Consider the following 15,028-nt stretch of genomic DNA (forward strand, 5'->3'; position numbering starts at 1 on the left):
GTTGAAAATGTCCGTAAAAACACCAGCCAGCTGGTTCGCGCACGCTCTGATGACGCGGCCCGGAATGCCGTCTGGACCCGCGGCTTTGCGGATATTCACCCGTCGGAAGGATAGGGTTACATCCGCTACAGAGACGGAGAGTGAACTAACCTCTGTAGCTTCGGCCGTGAGAGCTCTCTTCGTGAGGGCGGTGTTAGTTCCCTCGAAACGAGCATAAAAAGTATTTAGCTCATCCGGTAGAGAGGCAGCGGTGTTCATGGCGGAGTTTTTATTCCCTTTAAAGTCCGTGATGATGTTAATTCCCTGCCACATGCTTCTAGAGTTGGTGGTGTTAAACTGTCCTTCAATCTTGCTCCTGTACTGGCGTTTTGCTGTTTTGATAGTTTTTCGGAGGGCATAACTGGCTTGTTTATGCTCCTCCGCGTTCCCGGAATTAAAAGCGGAGGTCCGCACATTAAGTGCCGCGCGAACATCGCTATTGATCCACGGCTTCTGATTCGGATAGATTCGCACAGTTCTGGTCGGAATCACTTCCTCTACACACGTTCTGATGAAACACATTACGCTATCAGCGTAAAGCTCGATGTCGTCATCAGAGGCGGACCGGAACATCTCCCAGTCTGTGCGATCAAAACAGTCTTGTAGCGTAGAGTCTGATTGGTCCGACCAGCACTGGATCGTTCTGAGGGTGGGTGCTTCCTGTTTCAATTTCTGCCTGTAAGCGGGCAGAAGCAGAATGGAAGAGTGGTCCGATTTGCCAAATGGTGGGCGGGGGAGGGATTTGTAGCCATCCCGGAACGGAGAGTAGCAATGGTCCAAAACCCGGTTCCCTCGTGTGTTGAAACTAATGTGCTGGTGATATTTTGGTGCGACTGATTTTAAACTGGCTTTATTAAAGTCCCCGGTCACAATGAACGCGGCCTCAGGGTGCGCGGTTTCCTGCTCACTTATACTCCCATACAGTTCCTTGAGTGCCCGGTCTGTGTCGGCTTGTGGGGGGATGTACACAGCAGTGATAATGACCGCTGTGAATTCCCTCGGTAGCCAGAATGGTCGACACAGAAGCATAAGAAATTCCAGATCAGGAGAACAGAAAGACTTGATGGAATGTACGTTCCTCTGATCACACCAGGATTTGTTGATCATAAAACATACACCACCTCCTCTAGTTTTACCTGAGAGGTCTTTCGCTCTGTCCGCTCGGAGCATGGAGAACCCCGTGGGTTCAATGGCTGAGTCTGGAATCTCCGCAGACATCCAAGTTTCCGTAAGGCAGATAATGCAGCAGTCCCTCGTCTCTCGTTGGAAAGAGATCCGCGCTTTCAGCTCGCAGAGCTTGTTATCCAGAGACTGAACATTTGCCAGTAGAATAGTGGGTAGCGGGGGTCGATTTGCGCGGCGTCTTACTCTGATGAGAACGCCGGCTCTGTTTCCCCTTTTCCTCCTGCGTTTCCGCGGCCGTGCTGCCCAGACAAAGGGCTCCGCTTGCGTGTTTGTAAACAGCGGGTCGGCATTGAGGAATGTGAAGTCCGGTTTACGGTGAAGTCCGGTTTACGGACATGTGCTTGATGAACATTTTATTTCAAAACCTTAGGCATCAATTTCCCCCTTTGCTGTAATAACAGCCTTCACTCTTTTGGGAAGGCTTTCCACTATACTGAATGTAGTAACATGGCTGCAGGGATTTGCTCTCATTCAGACACAAGGCTATCAGTGAGGTCAGGAACTGATGTTGGTCGATGGGGCCTGACTTACAGTTGCTGTTCCACTTCACCACCAAAGGGGATCAGTGGGGTTCAGGTGTGGGCTTTGTGCAGGCCAGTCAATTTCTTCCACGCCAGACACAGTAAACCATTTCTTTATGGACCTCACTTTGTTCACAGGGGCATTGTCATGCTGGAACAGAAAAGGGCTATCCCCAAACAGTTGCCACAATTTTGGAAACACACAAAGCCCAAGCCATTACTTAAAGAAATATTAAGATTGTTCTTTACTGGATTTAATGGAGTAACCAAATTCGTTAATTAGAAGGGGGTGTCCACAAACTTTTGGCCATATAGTGTGTATATGTGTGTGTGTGTAATATATATTATATATTATATATTACACACTGGCGGCCAAAGGTTTTGAATAATGTACAAATTTTGCTCTTATGGAAAGAAATTGGTACTTTTATTCACCAAAGTGACATTCAACTGATCACAATGTATAGTCAGGACATTAATAACGTGAAAAATTACTATTAATATTTGAAAAAATGTTCACTTCAAACTACTTCAAAGAGTTCTCATCAAAAAATCCTCCACGTGCAGCAATGACAGCTTTGCTGATCCTTGGCATTCTAGCTGTCAGTTTATCCAGATACTCAGATGACATTTCACCCCACACTTCCTGTAGCATCTGCCATAGACGTGGCTGTATTGTCGGGCACTTCTCACGGATCAGCTAGACTGTGCCACAAAAGCTCAATGGGGTTAAAATCCATAACACTCTTTTCCAATTATCTGTTGTTCAATGTCTGTGTTTCTTTGCCCACTCTAACCTTTTCTTTTTGTTTTTCTGTTTCAAAAGTGGCTTTTTCTTTGCAATTCTTCCCATAAGTCCTGCACCCCTGAGTCTTCTCTTTACTGTTGTACGTGAAACTGGTGTTGAGCGGGTAGAATTCAATGAAGCTGTCAGCTGAGGACATGTGAGTTGTCTATTTCTCAAACTAGAGGCTCTGATGTACTTATCCTCTTGTTTAGTTGTACATCTGTCCTTCCACATCTCTTTCTGTCCTTGTTAGAGCCAGTTGTCCTTTGTCTTTGAAGACTGTAGTGTACACCTTTGAATGAAATCTTCAGTTTTTTGGCAATTTCAATCATTGTATTGCCTTCATTCCTCAAAACAATGATTGACTGATGAGTTTCTAGAGAAATCTGTTTCTTTTTTGCCATTTTTGACCTAATATTGACCTTAAGACATGCCAGTCTATTGCATACTTTGGCAACTCAAAAACAAACACAAAGACAATGTTAAGCTTCATTTAATGAACCAAATATCTTTCAGCAGTGTTTGATATAATGGCAAGTGATTTTCTAGTACCAAATGAGCAATTTAGCATGATTACTCAAGGATAAGGTGTTGGTGTGATGGCTGCTGGAAATGGGGCCTGTCTAGATTTGATCAAAAATGACTTTTTTCAAATAGTGATGGTGCTGTTTTTTACATCAGTAATGTCCTGACTATACTTTGTGATCAGTTGAATGCCACTTTGGTGAATTAAAGTACCAATTTCCTTCTGAAACAGCAAAATCTGTACATAATTCCAAACTTTTTGCCATCAGTGTGTGTGTGTGTGTGTGTGTGTGTGTGTGTGTGTGTTTATGTGTGTGTGTTTATGTGTGTGTATATATAATATATATATATATATATATATATATATATAATTACCAAAATGTCACAATTTCTGCCAGGATATGCAAACTTTTGAGCACAACTGTGTATATATATATTAGTATAGGTATATAGAAATTGAAGAATGGAAATGTTGTTTTGGTTGAGTGAACATAAAGAGAGTAGAGTAAAATGGCATCCGTGCTATGTGTGATTTAGAATTAATGTTTCTATTCTTATATCAACAACTGACTAAAGAACAGAAAGAACATTAAAAGAGACATTATTCATGGGGCCTGGGTAGCTCAGCAAGTAAAGACGCTCACTACCACACCTGGAGTCGCAAGTTGGAATCCAGGGCGTGCTGAGTGACTCCAGTCAGGCTTCCTAAGCAACCAATTGGCCCAGTTGCTATGGTGGGTAGAGTCACGTTGGGTTAACCTCCTTGTGGTCGCTATAATGTGGTTCTCGCTGTCAGTGGGGCGCGTGGTGAGTTGTGTGTGGATGCCATTGAGAATAGCGTGAGCCTCCACATGCGCTAGGTCTCTGCGGTAACGTGCTCAACAAGCCACATGATGTGCGGATTGACTGTCTCAGACGCAGAGGCAACTGAGATTCGTCCTCTGCCACCCGGTTTGAGGCGAGTCACTATGCCACCACGAGGACCTAGAGTGCACTGGGAATTGGGCATATCAAACTGGGGAGAAAATGATTTTTTGAAAAAGAAAAAAGAGAGAGACATTATTCAAAGACAAATTGCGTTCTTAATAAGCCTGTGAGCATTTTTAAAGTCAATCATCGTGTGTCAATCATACTGCGTGCTGGTACTGGATAGAGTCGGTGCTCAGTACTACCGACACTGCAGAAACATTGGTATCATTACATCTTTTTTATTTTAGTGACGACTTGGTACCGAAGTACCGGTACTTTTGACAACACTAAATGTTAGACTCCCAAACATTCCTTTTGCAAATAGAATAGAAGAACAGGTAGTCCTGCAACAGATGGCATGCATATATATATATATATATATATATATATATATATATAGGACATCTACTTGTTTCAGATTGTTTCACTTTTTAATTGACTATATCATCTATTCCAGTGGGTCAGAAGTTTACATACACTAAGTTAACTGTGACTTTAAGCAGCATGGAAAATTCCAGAAAATTATGTCAAGTTAGGAAATTAGCCAATTAGCTTCTGATAGGCTAATTGGAGACAATTGGAGGTGTATCAGTGGATGTATTTTAAGGCCTACATTGAAACCCAGTGCCTCTTTGCTTGACATCATGGGAAAATCAAAAGAAATCAGCCAAGACCTCAGAAAAAAAAATTGTGGACCTCCACAAGTCTGGTTCATCCTTGGGAGCAATTTCCAAACGCCTGAAGGTACCATGTTCATCTGTACAAACAATAGTACCCAAGTATAAACACCATGGAAACACGCAGCCATCATACTGTTCAGGAAGGAGATGCAGTCTGTCTCCTAGAGATGAATGTAGTTTGGTGCGAGAGTGCAAATCAATCCCAGAACAACAGCAAAGGACCTTGTGAAGATGCTGGAGGAAACAGGTAGACAAGTATCTATATCCACAGTAAAACGAGTCCTATATCAACATAACCTGAAAGGCTGCTCAGCAAGAAAGAAGCCACTGCTCCAAAACCGCCATAAAAAAGCCAGACTACAGTTTACAAGTGCACATGGAGACAAAGATCTCTGTCTGGAGGAATGGGACAAAATTCCAGCAACTTATTTTGAGAAGCTTGTGGAAGGCTACCCAAAAAGTTTGACCCAAGTTAAACAATTTAAAGACAGTGCTACCAAATAATAACAAAGTGTATGTAAATTTCTGACTCTCTGGGAATGTCATGAAAGAAATAAAAGCTGAAATAAATCATTCTCTCTACTATTATTCTGACATTTCACATTCTTAAAATAAAGTAGTGATCCTAACTGACCTAAGACAGGGAATGTTTTCTACGATTAAATGTCAGGAATTGTGAGTTTAAATGTATTTGGCTATGGTGTATGTAAACTTCTGACTTCAGTTGTTGTGTGTGTGTGTGTGTGTGTGTGTGTGTGTGTGTGTGTGTGTATATATATATATATATATATATATATATATATATATATATATATGCAATATAATGTGTGAAATTTCAAGAAATCATATTTATTGAAGAAATACAATGCTCAAATGGGTCCAAAATGATGAAAAACTGATAAAATATAATTTGTAAAATTCGTATTTTCATAATGTACCTAGTTAGAATGTCCCCTGTATAATTGACAGCATTAGCTGAGAGATAATTTATTTCATATGAAGGCAAAATAAACATTATAGCTGAAATATACCCGTATGAATCAGAATCTAATTGAATCAAATTGGAAAATCTGTATTAATACCCAGCCCTAATGTTTGCAGATATCGCAGTCATTCTGAACTTATAATAGTGTCTTATGTGATTGTGAAATACAGTGTGTAAAGACTTTATGAGAAATTATTGTCAGATATACCTAAAAACTGTGAGATTATGCTCTGTCATCATATTTGATCTGTTTTAATATGAATCTTGTGTTTGTGTTGACAGTAATGACTTCAGTAAGATGGTGGCAGAAGAATATCTCACATTCTTTGAGTTTACAGACTTGACATTGGACCAGTCACTCAGGTACAGCTACAGTCTGATGTCATTTCAGTTAATGATTGTGCCATCATGTGGGCGGAGCTTTGAGTGCTCACTGATGTGTGACTGGCTGTGTGATTCAATGTAATTTTACTTTATTTAACCTTTATTTAACCAGATTGGTCCCATTGAGATTTGAATCTCTTTTATAGAGAGGCCTGGCCAAGAAAGGCAGCAACCAAATATATACAGTATACAGTATAAATACATAAATCAACTACATTTAAAACAACACATAAAAACGCAATCATTTACGACAGTTACAATCAAAAGATTGTAGTTCCTTTAGACTTAAAGCTGAAGTACATAATTCTGCGCCACTGAACGGAATTGCAAAAATAAACAATGCTTTAAAAAACTGCTTCCTGAATATGCCCCAATGTCTGCTGTTGTTCAAACCATCAGATAGTCTAAGTGGGTCGCTCAAACAAACCACAGAGACACAGTGTTTACAGTTTTTGAAAATTTACCACTGAATGGTTTACTTATAGTTGTCTCTGCATATTAACCTGGGATAGAAGAAAGTATTTTAACACTAAAAATTCAGCTTTAACAATCATTATAAATTTACTAAGAGTAATAATATCTTTAAGTTTAAGGACAGATTCGAAATTTCAGAGTAGGCAGACTAGGAACAGTCATGAATACAAAATAAAGCGTAGCATAGTCCATATTTATGGCTTCATGAAACAGTGTTTTAAATGGGTCATATCATAAGGAATCAAATTGTCCTTCATTTTTTGAGACAAGATTTCATTGTATTATGAAATCATACTGAAACTCTAAGAATCGAGTTTCTCCCCATTCCCACATGAGCATTTTTTAAAATAAATTATGTAGTCTGAACTTCTGCAACTCTGCAAGATGAATACACCGACACATGACCGTCTGCATTTGTCAATGACACCTGTTCATGCCCAAACGGTATATCACCATATCTTAATTGAATAAATGTTACATTGATGTAACAAAATAATGATTTATTAGTATGTTGATTAAATAAAGGTTTGTTGTTATTAAGGATGTCAAATTAAAATGAAAAATTATCGTAAAATTTAAGATAACAACAAAAGAAAATTCACATTCCTATGCTAAAACTGTGCACTGTGCTGAATAAACAATGAAACACAGCGGAGTGGTCAAAGATGTTCATCTAGCATGGGGGTGTCCAAACTGCAGCCTGTGGGCCATCTTCGGCTTGCCAACTGCTCTGGTGCAGCCTGTGAGAGATTTTAGAAATAGAACAGAATTTTACCCGCTATTGAGAAATTATATGAAATTCATATTCTGAACAGAGGATGTCACCTACCGCCACATTTCACAGTGCATCGTCTCCACTATTGCATTCTCTTTGCAGTTCAACAGGAGTTTGGAATTTTCCAGATTTCCACAGATGAAGCGCTACACAAAAAGAATGATGTATTTGTTAAAGGATTGGTATCAGGTAAGTTGGTATCAGAGCAAAGATACTAGAGCTGTTGTTGTGCAGTGTGATCGGCCGCACAGAGTTTGAGCCCACACAAAGACAGCGAGCCGAGCACACTTTCCGATAATGTCCTCTGTAGAGCTGGGAAATTAAATTTGCTGTAATGAATTGGTTCCTTCTGATGTTTCCTTGAAACAAGAAAGATGATTCACAGGCTTCACAATGCCACTTGAGAGTGAGGGCAAAGGAGAGAGAGAGAAAACGTTAATACACTCGCGCATCTGAGCCTGCACTGTGCGCACTCAGCTTGCACATGTACGTCAACAAAATAAAAGTGAGCACAATAATTTTGATCAAACAAAAATCTTATTTGTAACACAAGAAACAGCAGAACAGAAACTATGATTAAAGTACTGAAAAATAAAGAGTAATTCCTTGCATTACTTCATAACAGGAAAGTGTAATCTGATTCCAACTATTGTGACGGATCACACCCAACACTGCTCAGTAGCAGCTCTATATGTGCTTAACAGTGACACTGAATTGACATGAAAAGATAAAATGTGAATAAGTGAGTATAATATTTATATATAAAATATAGCTGCAAGCAGCAATTGTCGGGGTTCAAGCCTTTTAAGAACTTTCAAAGTATGCAAAAAAGGTATGTATTTGTATATGTACTTTGTAAGTTGCTGAATTTGCAAACTGGTGTTAAATATGACTGATGTCTTGTGTTCAACGATCCTGAAACAGGATAATTGTTATGGTGGTCATTTTTTTTTTATAAAAATGTTATAAAGCCACAAAGCACCCAATCTCCAAAAAGGTTTTAGAAATTTGAATATTTATTTTAGGAATTATAGGCTTTTGGATACACTTGGTCAAACCCACATGATAAATGCAACCCCTAAATAACTAAAGTTCAACTTTTCTTTGATAATTATTGACCTAGGGAGTCCTAGATATAGTTCACAATAGCAGGTAATACTGGATAATATACAATAATTTACACACCATTTATGCAGCCATTTTGCTGAAATTTGATTGGCTGCTGGCGGCCATGTTTTTTTTAATTTGTCTGAGTCATATTGTAGAATATGTTAGCATTTGGCCCCTACAAGAAGCATACCAATTTTCAACGATCATACGGTTACAGAGTTATGAGCGTTTTTGTTGTTGTTGTAGTGCCCCCTATAGGTGACATTTTTCGCGACTTTGCGTGCATACTCAGAATGTCCTGTTGTCTATGTGTATCAAGTTTCGTAATTTAGCCTTTTCATTTGGTAGATATTGGTCAATACGGACAAAATGGATGACACCTGACCAATTTGTTGGCTTATATCTTCGCAACGCTTCGAATCAAAATTCCTTTTGATAACTTTTTGTCAGGAGGGTTCATAATAGACACGCCCCAATTTTCGTGCGAATCGAACATACGGCCTGGAGGAGTTCGAAAAAGTAGGTTTTTCGAATTATGCAAATTAGCACAAACATTTTCATGATGGAAATGAAATCGGAGATATATGTTTTGTTCGTCTTGAGCCAAGGAATCCAATGATGTAAGACACTTGAGTGTGCGACAAACGGATTAGGAGTTATGGGCCAAAACGTAAACATGATCACTATAATGCCACCTTGAGGCTGATCGGGCCGAAACTCAAAGTTTCAGCTCTCTACGACTTACGGTTTGGTCTGCACGATCAGTTTTAGGGCAGAATAATAATAAAAATAAAAATCCTTACAATTACAATAGGGTTTCAGCCCTTCGGGCTTGAACCCATAAAAACATAGGTAGAAGTGCTTAAATTTCAATCAAATTAATTATAACTTTTGACCAATAGGTGGCACTGTCACCACGTTTCTATGGTGAGGTCAGGGTGTGGTCATTATGACACACACAGAGTTTGATGAAAATACGGCAAAGTGTTGCTGAGATACAGTCTTGAATAGGTACCATCAAGTCATGTTGGCTATGACACATACCAAGTTTCATGTCAATACGCCAAAGCGTTGCGAAGATACAGCCTCGCGTCCATTTTGGCGTGCTTGCCATCAAATTCGTTGAACGGTTTGGTCTATCAAAAAGCTTTTGATTAACTTCTTGTTCACAGTGTCTCTAGATGATACATGACAAATTTTGTGCAAATCGGACTTGCGGTCATGGAGGAGTTCGAAAAAGTTGTTTTTTTGGAAAATGACTCTGCATGAGACAAGGAATCAGAGAATTTTTTTTTTTTTACTCCAGGCCTTACGGTTCAAAAGTATTGAGCATAAACATAAGTGCAAATTTGACCAGTTGGTGGCACTAGAGGGTTTGAGTTAGAGACCCCAAATTTGGGTCAGTAACATTTCAAAGTATCCTCTATCAGTGTGCCAAATTTCACAACTTTGTACCATACGGTTCTATGGGCAGCCATAGACCCCTAGTCAGAGGAAGAATAATAGAGAAGAATACTAACGGATACAATAGGGGCTTCAGCACCTTCGGTGCTTGGCCCCTAAAAATTTAAAGAAGTCACATCCCTAGTTCCATTACAAGTGTTCTTGGTGAGTGAAATTTAGGGTCTATGCAAGAATACCATAGAGCGCAAAGTGTGATTAAATCTTGCCTATTATTAATTGTACAATATACAGGTGATGCAATAGTGGCAATCTGGTAGCATATTTGTATTTTTATTTTTACAGCCTGCGACACATTACCTTTTTCTGAGGTGAGCCTGGGGTAGTATTGTGGCACCAGTGCAACATTATGTTAACATAGAACTGTATACTGAAGCGCTTTTTCCACCTCGTTTAACTTTTTACTTAACATTTGAGAATATGAACTGACTAAATCTTTTTATTATTATTTTTGTATGCAACAGCCAGGAATGTTCTTTACAATAATATGACACGGTGCTGTTATTTTAATGTCTGATCATATTTCTGGGGTCATTCCTGCAGTAGTTCAGATAAAGTTCACAAACGTTGAGTTTGTATTTATTTCCTTCTGTGTTCTCATATGCACAATTGATGTTTCCTGTTATGATTGGAGCATTGTGTTGATTTTTTTTGTTGTTGTCTTTCATCTTGTGTCTGGATGTATGTAAAGAGTCCTGATGGCTGTCAATCTTCAAACAAATCATGTCGTCTTTGTATGCAGTTGTCTTGTTCATGTTATAATGCTGCTTTGATATGTTTTTGTGTCTCTCCTCCAGATCCTTTCTGAAAGCGTTCTCACTGATGGGTGAGACACAGGAGAGAGAGCGAGTGTTAATTCATTTCTCGAACCGGTACTATCAGTGTAACCCCACCGTCATCACTGCACAAGGTACAGCACATCAACTTAATCACAAAATGTGTTTTTTAGACCAACAAGCCCTTTGCTAAGCATCACATTTAAAATTTTACTGAGCAATCCTGTGTTAACAGCTGTTGCCAGAGCTTTTGCTCTTTTCTGATGTAAGTTTAGGAACGTTCTGTGTGTTTGGATAGTTTAAAAAGAAATTAAAAAAAATTATAAATCCAAAAATGCAGTAAAATGTTGCTCATAAGAGTGACACAATATACCCAAATTTTTTCTGTATTTTAAATCTGAGTAAATCTTGAAGTGTGTGTTGTGAATGTGTCAGCCCTCATTCCAAAATGATTCTAACATCAGTGTGAGCTAGAGGTCTTTTTGGACATTAAGTTGAAGCCCGAACCCAACCCATACCTGAGACTGTGTGACATGACCCGACTGGTACCGACCATCAAAGTTTAAGTCTGAACTCGACCCGAACCTGAAATCGCTCACTCTCTTTATAATTTCTTCTCCAAGCAAATAAATCTGTGCCAATAGGCTGTATTTATAATGTAAGCATCACAGGCAACATTTATAACACTATTGATACAGTATAAACATACACCGTTTTACGTGTGCGAAACAAGTTACGTTAAAGTAAAAAACAAAAAAAAATAATAATATTAAATAAATATAGCCTATGTAAGATTAAAAATAAATATGTGATATTATCAATATATTTATAATAATAAAAGTGACAGTGGAGAATTGTTGGGGAGAAGAGTGAGATTCAGATGCATTTTAATAAATGTAATTATCATGAAAATAATGTCACAAAGGAAACATTTTAAAGGCCATAAAAATAGGCTTCATTTTCTTTATGCAAAATATATATATTTATTATTTATTTATTTATTATTATTTTTGGAGTGAAATATGACCTGGACATGTTTCTGTGAGCTTCTGTGAGACAAATAGAATCATTTTGGAGAGTTTGGCTGCCTTAAGTAATTCTGCATGAAACATGATTGTGTCTAGAATCAGAGTGTGAAATTTTTTTTTTTTTTTTTTCTCTATAGCAACCATCTTAGTAACAGCTATGGGTATATGGGTAAAAAGCTGTTGCTAAGACTGTTGCCATGGAAGTGATGTTAGACGTTTGGCCTGATGCAAAGATGAATGTGTGATATCAGATATGAGGACAATATTGTTCATTGTGTCTGATGTTTGCAGATGGAGTTCATTGTCTCACCTGCGCACTAATGCTGCTCAACACTGACCTTCATGGCCCTGTAAGTAACCTTTGACCTCTGACCCTCCACTGCAAATGCACATTGAAAATGTTAAATGAACATTCTGAATGAAACATGACTGTTTTTTATATAATTGCCCCGAGCACATGAACCCAGTCAACGTTTGACCTTATCAGAGGGAGTTATCGACTGATTTGAAGATCCGAGTGCAGGAAGATTTCAATATACTCTAGGACACTGCGTGTCCATTTAAAAAGTGATTTATACATTTTCATGTTTAAATAAAAAATTGGATTTCTTCATTTAAATAAGTGACAGTCCATACTACATTGCTTGGCGATCGCAAGCAACGTACAGTTGGACTAATTAACTATATTACTTAGGGTTATAATTGTTTATTCTGATAATTAATTATAATAACTTTTTAATTTTTATTGAGCTTTGGTGTCTTGTACCATAGTGCCACCATTTTATAAAAGCAATAAACTACTCAAGTCCTTTCATTACAGTGATTTTACCAGGGGTAAGGGTGTTTTAGGCACTTTGCATCATGGCTAACACCCATTACTCATAGTAAAATCATTGTAATACATGCATTAGTATGTAACCTAAATGAAACCTGTATGATTTTACCACTAATTCACTTCATGCATTTTGATTGATCAGATCTGCAAGGGAAGAAAGACCATCAAGTTTTTCACCTCCACTATTTATGAAGTGAACTGTGAGGTGCATTGTGGGTCCTCAAAGAATAGCTCATCTTGTTTGGCCTCCATGGAGTTTGATCATGTGTCTTGGATCACACAGGGTGGTGTGTTTTGAGTTGGACACGTTCAGTGGAGACGTGGATTTTCGTGCCCACGCCGCAGTACTTTCATTTCAAACAATGTTCAGTAGCTCTCGCCGTGATGTGGGTGAATGGAGCTCAAATTTGCACAAATATACTCCAAACGCCCACACACAAATAAATGACTGCGTTTGAGAGGGAACATTATGCATATCACACAGGTTATAGACTAGACACACACAGCAGGTGTAGATATCTAAAGACTACACGTGAAGTGTTTGCAATATATTTATGGGTCTAATATGTGGTTACTGAAGAAAACTACATATTTTCCTTATCGATTTATCAGTAGCTGGGTTTCCATCCACATACTTTTATGCAAATTTTGGGATATCGCATAATAAATGTTGGATGGAAACAGCAAAATGTGAATAAAATCTTGAATATGTGCATAAAAAAAATATGTACGCTCGTTTGAGGTGGTTTGCGCATAAACTGTTATGAAAACACAATAACTGAATAAATTCTTAGATGCGCATCAAAAAAGTCACATAACTTTGCCTCAAGTCATGTGACTGACTAATTAATAACTCAGAGCGCTAGATGAACGGTATAGCAACGGTATGGCAACCACCCACAACACCCTAGCATTGTAGCAGTGAGTTTTGCACAGGCAAACAACACTCAAATTTTGTTTAGAAAATGTCCAAATCTAGTTGAACTGTCCTTGCAGAGTAATGTCTGACTCTCACAGTATTTGCTGATGCTATGATCTGCTCATACTGCAAACCTATGCCAAATGATACAACAAGAGAAAAATCAGTTGATATGTGCAGTTAAAATGATGGATGACACACAGCTACAGTATCATTTCACAGATGAAGCAGCAATGGAAGATTGTGTTTTTAAGCCGCCTGCCTGTGTGTGTGTTTGATATCTTGTGCCAGTCTGAACATTTGTCAGTGGCGTCCACCTACAATCTCGGCTGGTGCTGGCACGACCAGTACAGTGAGTGAAACAAACACCGGCTGCTTGTGATGTCAGAATGCAGGCGGCCGAGCCATCGCTTCAGCAGTCTGCGTCTAGAACATTATTTGCAGCCTGGAAAAGCAGAAGCAGAAATCAAGAGTTAGACAGAGTAATTGTTGAGAATGTATAATAATAGCCATTAGTACATATGTGGTTACTGTATATAGTCATGTTGAGTTCAGATGAAATGCTCCATTTTAAAAGCTTTTGCTTAAAGGAATAGTTCAGCCAAAAGTTCTGTCATTTACTCATTCTAATGTTGTTCCAAACCAAACAGGTCCAAATACAGAAATATCAGTGCTTAAGCTAACAACACACAAACAGTTATATTCTTTATTTAACTCGTCCCATTAAACATTCACAGTGCTGTGGAAAAAGTAAGTGAACCCTTCATCAAAAAATGACCAAAAAAAATTGCTAATTAGAGTCAGGAGTTGGCAAATCTGGTAGCCAATTAATGAAATGAGATTGGAGGTGTGGGTTAGAGCTACTGTGACTTATAAATAGCCCTCAAACATTTTGAGTTTGCTATTCTCAAGAAGCATCTGCTGACTTTTTCCATGCCTTGCAAAAAAGAGATTTCAGAAGATCTACGATCAAGAATTGTTGCTTTGCATAAAGCTGGAAAGGGTTACAAAGTTATCTCGAAGAGCTTAGATATTCATCTGTCCACAGTTAGACAAATTGTGTATAAATGGAGACGATTTAGTACTGTGGGTACTCTCCGTTGAAGTGGCCATCCAGCCAAGATGTCTCAAAGGACACACCACAGAATGCTCAGTGAGGTAAAAAAAGAACCCTAGAGTGACAGCTAAAGACTTGAAGGAATCATTGGAACTGGTTAAAATCTCTGTTCATGAGTCTACTATACGGAAAACATTAAACGGGCACGGTGTTTATGGCAGGACACCATGAAGGAAGCCAAAAAAAAACATTGCTGCACACCTGAAGTTTGCCAAAGACCACCTTGACACTCCACAACGCTAATAGAAAAGAATTTTGTGGACTGATGAAACTAAGGTTGAATTGTTTAGGAAGAACAAAAGTATCTATATCCACAGTAAAACGAGTCCTATATCGAAATAACCTGAAAGGCTGCTTAGCAAGGAAGAAGCCACTGCTCCAAAACAACCATAAAAAAGCCAGACTACATGAATCCAGCCACGTACGAGGTTGTCCTGGAAGAAAACTTGCTTCCTTCT

The 15,028-nt window shown here is 38.6% G+C and overlaps 1 protein-coding gene across 8 annotated transcripts in view; it reads left to right on the top strand.

Annotated features, from left to right (window-relative positions):
• Positions 1 to 15,028, top strand: part of LOC127433365 (PH and SEC7 domain-containing protein 3-like) — a 204,532-nt gene that overhangs the window by 115,920 nt on the left and 73,584 nt on the right. For all 8 annotated transcript variants that reach the window (XM_051685198.1, XM_051685199.1, XM_051685202.1 and 5 more), the window contains 3 exons: positions 5,974 to 6,054; positions 10,693 to 10,805; positions 11,991 to 12,049. In XM_051685198.1, the coding sequence (XP_051541158.1) occupies positions 5,974 to 6,054; positions 10,693 to 10,805; positions 11,991 to 12,049 (253 nt within the window). The remainder of the gene's footprint in view (positions 1 to 5,973; positions 6,055 to 10,692; positions 10,806 to 11,990; positions 12,050 to 15,028) is intronic.

This window comes from Myxocyprinus asiaticus, chromosome 43 (assembly GCF_019703515.2).
Source record: "Myxocyprinus asiaticus isolate MX2 ecotype Aquarium Trade chromosome 43, UBuf_Myxa_2, whole genome shotgun sequence".
Lineage (NCBI taxonomy): Eukaryota > Metazoa > Chordata > Actinopteri > Cypriniformes > Catostomidae > Myxocyprinus > Myxocyprinus asiaticus.